Here is a 13154-nt window from a genome sequence, read left to right on the forward strand (position 1 = left end):
AAGACGCTAGTCAGGCTGCACTTGGAGTATTGTCAACAGTTTTGGGCCCCATATCTCAGAAAGGATGTATTATCATTGGAGAGAGTCCAGAGGAGGTTTACAGAATGATTTGGAGAATGAAGGGGTTAACATATGAGGAGCGTTTGGCAGTTTTGGGCCTGTACTCATTGGAATTTAGAAGAATGCAGCGGGATCTCATTGAAATCTACCGAATGTTGAAAAGACTAGATAGGGTGGTTGTGAAGAGGATGTTTCCTATGGTGGGGGTATCCAGAACTAAAGGGCTCAGCCTCAAAATTGAGGGGCGACCCTTTAGAACAGAAATAAGGAGAATATTTTTAGCCAGAGAGTTTTAAATCTGTGGAATGCTCTGCCACAGATGGCAGTGGATGCCATGTCTGTGGGTATACTTAAGGCAGAAGTTGATTATTTCCTGATCGGTCAGGGCATCAAAGGATATGGAGAGAAGGCATGTATGTGATTGAATGGGATTCGGGATCAGCCATGATGGAATGGCAAAGAAGACTTGATGGGCTGAATAGCCTAATTCTGCTCCAGTGTCATATGTCTTATGGGACTGACCATACTTGAAGAAAGTGAACAGGCATCAACAGAATCCACAAAGGCCATGGGTAAATTGGCCACGTGCTCCAAAAGTGGAAGGCATTAGACAGCATGGTTGATGTCTTGAGCCCCAAAACTATAGAATAAGTGAGATCATGCTCTGATGAGGATCTGTTGCAGGAGTCACCATGGTTTTGATTTTGCTATCTCAGGAGGCCATTAACTAGATCGGCAGATTGGACATCCATGTATAACATTTTTATGTTAAACAAAAGATATATCAAGGCAAATATAACAACAGTTACTTGCTTAAGAACCAAATGAAGTTCCATGTGTTTGCTTGCTATGGAAATGCCTTCCTGCAAGTAATTTTGGCACTGCTAAAAAGAAGAACTTTTTAAATGAGTTATTTTGCTTTTGATTTCATTTAGAATTGCCATTATCTTAACACTTCACCTACTCGGCTTTTAATCTCATAACCTCCGCCTGCAGCACCGTTTCATTCTTACTGCTTGCCTCAAGTTGTTTCAAAGTGCTCTTGAGTTCCTTTTCAAGTTTATCTAGTTCAACTGGCCTGTGGAATTAAGCAAAATCCAATTAATTACAAAGAAAAAATGTTTGCATATATGTCCAAAGCACTCAAAACATGGGGATTCCCTGGATGTTTTAAAGCCACATCAGCAGCTTAGGGGGAAATCACTGCTCTAATATGGAAAACACGGCAACTAATTTCCTCATCTCAAGATTGAGTACGTTGCATCTTGATGGGTCTGCCTTTGTAGTATTGCTAAAGGATAATAGTAAATCAGAATTTTAAACACCATTATCCTACACTTTAACAAAACAGTCCTACCTGTTCTAATCTACTTATCTCTGAGAGCAGATGAGATCTTGATCTAATGTCATATCAGATAAATGGTATCCTTAAAAACCATTAAATAGTTTTCAGGAACATATAGCACATTGTTGGGTGTCCAAAGTCTTCCACCACCACATTCCTAAGGAATTCATAACTTGTCTTACAACTACTGGTACTTCAGAAGAGCAGGAGAAATGCTATAATAAGAAGTAGCAAAGCCGCCATTCTGTCTCTTGCATCTACTCTGCCATTCAATAAAATCACGGCTTATCTTTAATCTCCATTCCATTTTCCTGAACAAACCTCGTGTTTTTTATTATTTACACATCAAGCACAATAACAGGTCTTTCTGGCCCACCCAATCACACCTCTGTGATTAATTAACTTACTAACCCATATGCCTTTGAAATGTGGGAGGACACCCACACAGTCATGGGGCGATGATACAAACTCCTTACTGACAGTGGCAGAATTGAACTCAGGGAGCTGGTGCTGTAAGAGCATTGCACTATCCGATACACTACCAAGCCACTGGTTATAACCCCCGATTCCATTCATATCTAAAAATCTACAGTGTCAATCTGCTTCTTGAATATCAGAATCAGATTTACTAATACTGACACACAGTATGTCGTGAAATTTGTTGTTTTGTGGCAGCAGTAGAGTGTAATACATAATATTAATAAAATAAACTATAAATTACAATAAGAAATATATGTATATTTTAAAAAACAAATGAAATAAGTAGTGCAAAAAGAGAGAAAAGAGAGATAGTGTACATTGGTTCATCGTCCATTTGGAAATCTGATGGCGGAAGGGAAGAAGCTGTTCCTAAAGCACTGAGTGTGTGTCTCAAGGCTCCAATACTTCCTACTTGACGGTAGCAATGAGTAGAGGGCATGTTCTGGGTGAAGGGGGTCCTTAATGATGGATGCCGTCTTTCTGAGGCACCGCCTTCCTCGATGCTGGTGAGGCCGGTGTCCCTGATGGAGACGGCTGAGTTTGCAGCTTTTCCTGATCCTGTGTGGCTGCCACTCCATACCAGATGGTGACTGAACCAGTTAGAATGCTCTCCACAATCATCAATAGAAATTTGCTTGAATCTTTGGTGACCTACTAAATCTCCTCAAGCTCCTGATGAAGTATAGCCACTGTCATACTCTCTTTGTAAGTGCAGTAATATGGTGGGCCCAGGATAGATCCTCAGAGATGTTGACACCCGGGAACTTGAAACTGCTCACCCCTTCCACTGCTGATCCCTTGATGAGGACTGGTGTGTGTTCCCTCGACTTCCACTTCCTGAAGTCCATAATCAATTCCTTGGTCTTACTGACATTGAGTACAATGTTGTTGTTGTGACTCCACTCAAAAAGAAAAGGATCAGCCATGATTGAATGGTAAAGGAGACTTAATGGGCCCAATGCCTAATTCTGTACCTATGTCTTATGGTGTTATAGACACAACCAGCTGATAGATCTCACTCCTGTCACTCTGCCAACAATAGTTGTGTCATCATCAATTTTTTAGATGGTGCTTGAGCTGTGTCTAGTCACTCAGTTATGAGTGTAGTGAGAGTAGAGCAGTGGTCTAAGTATGCATCCTTGAAGTGCATCTGTGTTGATTGTCAGTGAGGAGGAGATGTTAATTCCAATCCATACTTATGAGGATGTCAAGGATCCATTTGCAGAGCGAGGTACAGAGGCCCAGGTGATTGGTACTGAGGGTATGATGGCATTGAACGCTAAGCTGTAATTGATAAACAGCAGCCTTGCACTGGTATTTCTGTTGTCCAGATAGTGCAAGGCTGAGTGGAGAGCCAGTGAGATTGTATCCACTGTAGACCTATTGCGGCAATAGGCAAATTGCTGTGGGTTCAGGTCCAGGTCCTTGATTCTGGCCGTGACCAACTTCTGAAAGCACTTCCTCACAGTAGATGTGAGTGCAACTGGGCAATATTCATTGAGGCAACTCCTCCTGTTGTTCCTGGTCACTGGTATGATTGATGTCCTTTTGAAGCAGGTGGAAACCTCTGACGGCAGCAGTGAGAGGTTGAGATGTCTTGAACACGGCTGTCAGTTATATTCATCACTGAGTATTTCCAGACATCTTGGGTCAAGAATTCCAACAATTCATTCCCCTACAGATGAACAAATTTATCTGCATCCATAATGGCTAGTCATTCATTTTGAAAAGGTAACCACAGGCTTTTGTCAGCCCAGTAAAGGGAACTATCTCCCCTGTGTGTTCACTATCAAGCCCCTTTGAAAATTTGATCATTTCAATTCAATCACTTTTCATCCTTCTGAACTCCATAGTTTAGTCCCCATCTACTTAAACTTTCCTCATTTAACACACCCTTCATTCCAGGTATTTCAAATGAAGTTTTCTGAAATACCTTAATTAAACAAAAGATCTTCGTTTTGGCAAATCATGGCATTGCATGGTTTCATTTATCAAGTATAACATAATTCCATTATTTACAATACTTTATAGTCATACCTAAAGGACTAATGTAAAATTATAAATTATGCAAAATTCAGGTTAGTAATGACACAAGTGAGAATTAAACGAATTGCAACTCAAAAAAATAATAGGTTTTGGATTTGCATACAACAGGTCCTCTGGATAAAATCTTGTCAAGACTGCAATTCATTGCCTAATTGTATTTTAATATGTTTTTTTCTCAGCTGAGGAGTCAGGAAATGATGTATGATCATAACATTATCAAATGAATGTTATGTCTATTCTGCTCCATTAAACCATGCAGAGATCTGTCTGTTGCAAAAGATGTACTGTACATAAACATAACAACAAAGCAAACAGGAAAACTGAAATTTCCTCAGCTACAGTAAGGATTCCCATTTCTCATCAATTTGAACATTTATCACCCAAAATAGGTTAGCAGACAAGGAGCAAGTTTTCTCTGAATGATTAAAAATTACATTTTTAAATATATGCTTCTAATGAAATTACTAAGAAGCCCAATATTTTATATGTTACTACCCAATTAACAATTAACACAGATCGCTGATAGTCAGTCATCCCATTACCAACAAATCTGCACAGCATCTGGTAACCCCGTGATCTCCATCATGGAGGCAGACGTCATTCAAGAGCATCATTCGAGAAAATAAACTCTCACAAGGTGTCAGGCTCGATGGTATCACTGACAAGGTACTAAAAACCTGTGCTGACCAATTGGCCGGTGTGTTGGAGGATACCTTCAATCACTCACTGCTGTAGTTGGAGGTCCCATCTGCTTCAAACTGACTTCAATCATACTGGTGCCCAAGTAAACCAGGGTGAGCTGCCTCAATGACTATTGCTTGGTACAATCATATCTACCATACTGCGGTGAAGTGCAAGGACCTCAACCCACTACTATTTGCTTACTGCCACAACAGTCTAGAGTGGATGAAATCTCACTGGTTCTTCACTAAGCCTGGGACCATCTAGATAACAGCAACACCCATAGCAGACTGCTGTTCACAACTCACTATTGAACACCATCATCGCCACAGTACTAATCAACAAGTTTCAAAACCTAGGCCTCTGCAAATCTTGACTCTAAAGGTTGTTGGACTGGATTCTAAAGCAGGCTTAATGACTTGGCGTATAGGGAGCAAATTATATACAAGGACAAATGAGGGACTTCCAACAATTGTGAGTGCAGGAGCTATGACATTCTTATTTGACTGTTAGACCTTTGCATGGCCCCTTCCTTCAAGATCTTGATAAGTGAAAAAAGCTTTGAATCTGCTTATACAAACATTTTTATTGCTGTTCTGAGCAATAATAATATCTGAATTATTCTGTGGACATTTTAGTTAAACATTAATTCATTAAAGAGTGTTGGATCTAAAATTTGTGCACAAGCAACTCTGTGCTATTTGAGCAGTTGCTAACTAAAATGTATGTATGAAAATAGAACCTATTGAATTTTGACCTCTTGTTTGGTTACAAGTCCCAACCCAAAATGTGAACTCATATTGACCTCACAATGGTGCTTCATCGACTAAGTGCTTCCAAGTTTAGTTCTGTTTTGATCTTCCCTTAAACTTAATTTAAACTTTTTTGTGCTTATATATTGACTGCTGACTCAAGTCAATCAATTCAAATGAAATAAACGAGGACCATTTTTATTAAATTTCAATGTTAAAGATTACTAGTTTCAGAAAAAATATCTTTGAATTATGCAGAGATTGAACTGATTTCATGATACACTTCCTGTCTATGAAAAAGAGAAATGCCCAACTTTGCAGGATAAATGCACATGGAAAGTAGCGGCTATCCTCCATGAACTCTACTGCGGCTTAATAGGAGCAGTGCAGTGTGTAGAACTGCAGATATCATTGCCAAGAGAGAGAATCGCAACACACTTTATAAGTGATATTGAACAGGACAGGATCAATTCCAATGCACTAGTCATCTTCCCAATATCATACACACATCAAGTGATATGTTATCCAACACTGTTTTCCAGCACAAGTGTCTGCCAGTCATAGACAAAACTTGATCTACAAACTCCCACATTTTCTATTTCAACACCATTCAAACATATACTCAGTTTTTGTCGGGAGACTTTAGAAGGCAGCTAACCTCACTGGAGACACTTCCCACACCTTACGAATGCCGCAGGTATTCAGTGATGTGGTTTTTAATGATGTACAGCTCATGTTCATATATCAAGTGAAGGCAACACTTTTCCTGCTGAGTTCCTCCAGCATTTGTGTGTATTGCTTGGATTTCCAGAATCTGCAGATTTTCTCATGTTTGTCGTTTTTCCTCCATTGCTTTTGGGGTGTTTTTCTAGAGGAAAGAACACAAGTATCTTCTTGCCTGGCTCTTTAAATGGCTGTCCAGGTGAGTCTCCTGCTATAGAGGCAAACCTCATGAGGCGAATCACACTGACCAATATCTTTACATCCCACCCAGTAAACTTCAGGGCTCAGCTTTTCTCTCCTACAGCCTACCCCCTCCTCCAGAGCAGTCACCCTGTGTGCTGCTGTCATGGGCAAATCCCTGCTGTCTGTTGTGTCTCTTCTTCCTTTAAAGAAGTCCTCAGAACTGAGGGTGAATTAGTTCCACTGTAGTTTTGTTGGTTCTGAAAATGACTACTGAAGTCAATGTGGGAACCACAGACTACCATAGGTCGGGAGGAGAGGGAGGAGAGTTGCATACTCGAGATGACTACCTACCTTTCGAAGTGATGTGAGATATTTGAGCTTAAAGAAAGGTAGGAAAAAAACAAATTTATAAAGACAAGTTCATAAAGAGTGAGTACCTGATGATAATAATCATAAATTTAAAAGAACTCAAGCAGATATGGCTGGTTACATCAGAGAGATAGACACATTCGATAACTGGAATATATATACTGAATGGATTGAGCAGTATTTTAAAGTAAATGAGAAGGAAGTGTCAATTTTACTGAGTGTATTGGATTTAAAGGCATACAGTTTACTTAGAAGTTTGACTGCTCCAACCAAACCAGCTGAAAAGAGTTTTACTGATATCGTGAAAGTAGTGCAGGAACATTTAGAACAAAAGTCATAGTTGACTGCAGAATGCTTTAGGTTCCATAAGCAGAATCAAATGGAAGGGGAGTCCATTTCAGCATATGTGGCTAAATTGAAGAGATTGTCCGGGCATTGTCCATTCAGTATTGGCCTTTATGATGCACTGAGAGATCATTTAGTTTGTGAAATTTTACAAGAAAGCATTCAGAAACTGTTCCCAACTTGCACTTAGAAGAACAGTTGAAATAGCTGCGTTGATAGAAAGAGCTGACAGAGACACAATTCAGTTACAGTGAGCAATGAGAGTGGGTGCAAACAAAATTGCAGCGACTACATGGAGGCCTGCCTGGCCAAACAAATTGCATTAACATGATGGCAACGGCTCACATGCTACATCCCCTGCAAAAGAGTCAGCTGAAAGCAAATAAAGAAAGGTATTGGATGATGCCACAGCAGTGTTCAAAGTTGGTATTAGAAAACTCACACATATCAAGGGTAAAAATGGGTTAAATTAAAGTGCCACACCCAAGTTTTACAAAGTCTGTCTGGTTCCTTATACCATCCGTATTAAGGTAGCCAGTGAGCTGGATTACATGGATGCAGAAGGAATTCTTTCCAAGTTTGAGTAGAGACCATGGATAATGCCTGTGCTCCCAGTAGCCAAGAAGAATGGGTTTGTGAAGATCTGTGGTGATTTTAAGGTCGTCATCAACCCAGTACTGAAAGTAGATCAATATCCTCTATGCAGGATTGAGGATATCTTTGCGAACCTTCACCACCATGTGATACGCTATTGTTTCCCTTAAAGTGAAACAAACTAAGTCTCACATCTCTCGGTCCCTTGTTTTCCTTTCAATTAGTTTTTATGTTTTGGAGTTACAAAACATAACACTTAATCATTAAATGTAACTCACATTTGACTTCACCTGGCCTGTGAGTAGTGGCACTACAAAGGATGTTTATATCATTCCGCAGGAGAAGGAAGATTTTGTTCCTCATTGACATTTGTAGTTATTGAATGAAAACAGAGTCAAGCATAAGTTTGAACCTGTTGTCACTCATGCAGTTGAACAACGTGCTATAGAGGCCAACTCATAGAAGGACCATTTATGCTGTGTGCCATAACGAATACTCAACAAGTGGTAACTATTTAATCATAACATAGATGGAAATAAGTATCAAAAATCATTAAAGTATAGGAACTTTTACTATCTTCTAGTAAAATAGAAAAGCAAAGGAAACCGTGGGCACAATTGTCTACAGAAATGATAATTGGCAAAACATACAGACAGACATACTTTATTGATCCCGAGGGAAATTGGGTTTCGTTACAGTCGCACCAACCAAGAATAGTGTAGAAATATAGCAATATAAAACCATAAATAATTAAATAATAATAAGTAAATTATGCTAAGTGGAAATGTCTAGGACCAGCCTATTGGCTCAGGATGTCTGACACTCTGAGGGAGGAGTTGTAAAGTTTGATGGCCACAGGCAGGAATGACTTCCTATGACGCTCACATTTAGTTAATATAAATGTTTAGTTAATAAGTTGTTCCTGCAACTAGAAGAGCCTGCATATACTCAAACAGACTGCAGGAATGTTAAAATCCCTTTTTAATAACGTAAAAATGGTTCATATTTTTCAAAGGAACATAATTCTGAAAGGTACTTCTCATTTTCCAGAAATATCAGTCATATTGTCACAGTTGGTAGCTGCAAAATAAATACTAGTTGTTAGAATTTTCACAGTTTGTTCCACTGGAGATGCACACATTGACCATTTGTCCTGTTCTGGGTGCCAAATGGAAACATTCCAAGCAGGAAATATTTAATAGTGCAGTGTTGATTTTTCTTCTGGTTTGGATACCTGCAAACTGCTCCCATGCACATACGTAGCAGTAATGTGGCGAGAGGGCCAGTTTCAACTTGTGAAGTTCTTCAGTAACATAGACACATAGCACAGAAAGATGCCCATTGCCTCACCGAGTCTGGTTGATAATATCCAACCATTACAATTCATTTATGTGGGTCCTACATTGATCCCATGTTTTTACTTTCCCCATATTCTCATCAGTCTACCTCAGTCTAATTCTGAGGTAATTACCTACACACTCACCTACACACTAAGGGTAATTATCTCCCAAACTGTGCAGTTACCCTAAAAACTTTTGAGATGTGGAGGAAACCGCAACACCCAGAGAAAGCCTTTGTAACCAACACCATAATTAAGATGGAGTCTGGGTCTGACATTGTGAGGCAGCAGATCTACTAACTATGTCACTTACCACTTTAAATAGCTCTAGATTAGCCTCCTCGTTTCAATAAAATCATACTTAATTTATATTCTTTCATTTGAATTAGTTAAGCAACAGTAATTTTGGCTGAACAGGAATGGCTCTATAAACTTTGCTCTCAAATCTTTTTTCTTTCTTGATGTAAAGCTCATCTCAAATTATCCAAAAAATTATTAATACCTCCAAGTATTTCTTATCTTATACACGGATGCTTTCAGAGTCTCCACTCTATCCTTTTAAGCCCAGCAAGCTAAATTAAAATTTGCTAATCATCCTACTTCTATTCTACTTCAATAATCTAATAACCTGTCTAGTCATAGAACTATTAAATAGACATCAAGTGCCATGCTTATAATACCGTTAATAAGGCCCTGTGAGAGTTAAATCACCAATTAAATGCCAAAAAAAAGTAGGACGGCATTTATTACTTAAAGTTATGGCCATAAACTACACTGCAAGATACAGAGCACCTTTGGAATCATACAACCACCCATTACTTTAAATATGTAGTAGCTGGATCTGTTCAGTGGGAAGCAATGTTTACAAAGTTTATTTAACCCAGAGAGCAAATAGAACAATAAGGAATGAACACTGATATAGAGTCACAGACTATTGCAGTACAGCAACTATCTAGTCCATGCCTACCTGATCTTCTGCCCGCACCCACACCATATCCTCTCCCATGTTTACCTATCCCAAACGTCTCTTAACTGTTTACAACCGAGACAACATTTCACAATTCCACACCCACACCACTCTCTGAATAAAGAGGTCTTCCCTCAGATTAACCTTAAATATTTTATCTTTCATTTTAAACCTATGACCCCTCATTGTAATCCCACCCAGCCTGAAGGGAAAAAAGTACCTGCATGTTTATCTATACTCCTCGTAATTTTATATACCTCTATAAAATTTCTTCCGATTCTCCAATGTTCCAAGGAATAAAGTCCTAACCTATTCAATCTTTTCCTATAACTCAGATCCTCATGACCCAGCAACATCCTTGTAAAACTTCTCTGCACTATTTCAAACTCTTCGAGTAACACACACAAAATGCTGGAGGAACTTAGCAGGTCAGGCAGCATCTATGGAGAGAAATAAACAATCGACATTTCAGACCAGTACCCTTCATCAGGACTGGAAAGAAAGGGGGAAGAAGCCAAAATAAGAAGGTGGAGGAATGGGAAGGAAGGACAAGCTGGCAGGTAAACCCACATGAGGGGGAAGGGAGGTGGGTGGGAGAAGGGGGTGAAGTGAGAAGCTGGGAGGTGAAAGTTGGAAAAGGTATTGATATCAAGCTTATTGATACGTTTCCTGCATGTATGTAGGTAACCAAAATTGCACACAAAACTCCAAATTCGGCCTCACCAATGTCTTGTATAATTTCAACATAACATCCATTTCCTGTACTTTCAAGGAATTATAGGTCTATATTGCCAGGTCCCTTTGTTCTTTGACACGGCTAAGAGCTCACCAGTCACTATTCAAGTCTTACCCTGTTTTGTCCTCTGATAGTACAGCACCTTACACTTAACTGCATTAAGTTTCCCCTGCCATTTTTCAGCCCAGAGGGGCTGTACTGGTCCTGGTGTGGGACAATGAGCCTAGCCAGATGGCCAACGTTTCAGTGACCACAAATCCTTAAGTTTTAAGATAGCTATAGATAAAGATAAATATGGACCTTGGGGGGGAAGAGTATTAACATTGGAGCAGGGCAAATTACGAGAGCATTAGACAGGGTCAGTTAATTTGGAATGGCTGTTTTTGGGCAAGTCTACATCTGATATGAGGAAGGTGTTTAAAGACTGACTGAACAGAGTGCAGGGCAGGTACTGTATGTTCCAGTCAGAAGGAAGCACAAGGATGGCAAGGGAACCTTGGATGCTGAGAGAGTTGATGAACTTAGTCAAGAAGGTGAAGTATGTAAAGCTTAGGAAGCTGGAATCAAACAAAGCCTGTAGGGATTACAAAGAAGTCAGAAAAGAACTCAAGATGGGAATGAGGAAAACTACGGGGACCATGAAAAGTCCTTTGCAAGTAGGATTAAAGAGAATCCCAAGACATTCTATACATACATCAAGAGCAAGAGGAAACTAGGGAGGAGGTAGAAACACTCAAGGATAAAGGGGAAATATTTGCTTGATGTGGAGGATGTGGGAGAAGGACATGGAGGACAGAGAGATCAGTGCTGAGCATATTGATATACTTTTTCACAAAGAGAGTGGTGGATGCCTGGAATGTGGTGGAAAGAGACATTTATGAGACTTTTATGAGGCCATTAGATAGGCATAGAAGGACATGGACATTGTGCAGGTGGAAGAGTTTATTTAGATATTTGAATACTAATTTAATTGTTTCAGCACAACATTGTGGGCCCAAGTGTCTGTTCCTGTGCTGCCCTGCACTATGTTCTATGTTGTACAGGTGTATTAATGGTGCCTGAAGCTGAAGGGAGATCTACTCACCCAGCAAAGAGGCTGAGGGCAACTTCCATTCCATAGCCAAAAACTCAAATGTCATCAGTTCTGCTCACCTTTTTAATAGAGGGAACACTCAGATGGGCAATAGTGATTCACACTATACATTCTAAATAAAATAAAAAGTAACGAACAAATACAGACAACACAGTGAGCGCGAAACATAATATAAAATTATTTCTTCAATAATGTAGGAGATCGCTAAGAAGAAATTAATTTGACAGAAGTGTTTCTCCGTGGATAAAGCCGATGCTCTATCTTACAAGTATAATGGAAATATACATAGAATGGCAAATACAGTACTGTGCAAAAGTCTTAGGCATGCTAGATCTTTTATATGGTTTTCGATGGTATGGCCTTCACAGAGCCCTGATCTCAATCCCATCGAGACTGTCTGGGATTAGCTGGAGAGGCAGAAGCAAGTGAGTCAGCCAAAGTCTGCAGAAGAACTGTAGCAAATTTACCAAGATGCTTGGATCAACCTGCCAGCTCATTTTCTCATAAAACTGCATGACAGAGCACCTAACAGAATTAATGTACTTTTTAAGGCAAAGGGTGGTACACCAAATATTGATTTGATTCTGTTTCATACTGTCTACTGCCCTTTATAGTAATTTTTGATGTTTAGAAACCTTTCAATTCATTATTTTTTAAAACAACTTCGCTTTACAGAACTTTTATTTACATGGGCTAAGATATTTGCACAGCAGTACTGTATTGCACAGCAAATACCGGTACATTTTTGGTCTGAATAGTCTTTGGCTTTTGACTGCCATTGTCATTCTTCACATGGTCCATGGTAAGCTTCACTGAAGGTCAAAGGTAGGTTGCAAATCATGAGAAGCAATCTTAACGCTGGTTAGAACTTAACAGCCAATGCACTGCCTCTTTCTTTATATTTCACTGATTAGGTGGAAAGAATATCTATCAGAAATCAGTGACAATCTTTTGTAGAGTTGATGATATAGCAGAGCAAAGTTTTGCTTTACTTTTTGAAAATATGTTCCAGTTTTTTCCCAGTATCTAATCTAAACAATTTGCATACAAGTGTAATTTTAAAATCAGTTTGTAGAATATGCACTGTAGCTATTTTTCAGCTGCTGCAAACTTACCTAGGGACATCATCTTTTTGCATTACGGACTGTCTGACTCTGGCTAGCTCCTTCCGTAGCTGTTTCTGCTCCAAGTGGTTTACTTGCAGTAGATCATCTCGTGATTGCAATTCAGTCTGGAGGTCTAAAAGTTTTAACTCCATTTTCTAGACACATAATATCAATAATTGAATTAGACCACCTTACTGTGCTATAAGATCAAGAGTCTTCAAAATTGATCATTTGCAATAATTTAAAAGGTTTCTCTCAGTCACAGACCTCTGAACCATGCATTTTCCTACACTTACTGAAAGCTTTTTGCCATTTTGAATCAGCTACTCTGATTC

The 13154-nt window shown here is 39.3% G+C and overlaps 1 protein-coding gene across 1 annotated transcript in view; it reads right to left on the bottom strand.

The window, feature by feature from the left end:
* Positions 1–13154, bottom strand: part of LOC140726020 (centrosomal protein of 63 kDa-like) — an 85881-nt gene that overhangs the window by 33627 nt on the left and 39100 nt on the right. The window contains exons 8-9 of the mRNA XM_073041918.1: positions 12829–12974; positions 1025–1138 (exon numbers count right to left, since the gene is read on the bottom strand). Of these exons, the coding sequence (XP_072898019.1) occupies positions 1025–1138; positions 12829–12974 (260 nt within the window). The remainder of the gene's footprint in view (positions 1–1024; positions 1139–12828; positions 12975–13154) is intronic.

The sequence above is a fragment of the Hemitrygon akajei genome, chromosome 4, assembly GCF_048418815.1.
Source record: "Hemitrygon akajei chromosome 4, sHemAka1.3, whole genome shotgun sequence".
Taxonomy (NCBI): domain Eukaryota; kingdom Metazoa; phylum Chordata; class Chondrichthyes; order Myliobatiformes; family Dasyatidae; genus Hemitrygon; species Hemitrygon akajei.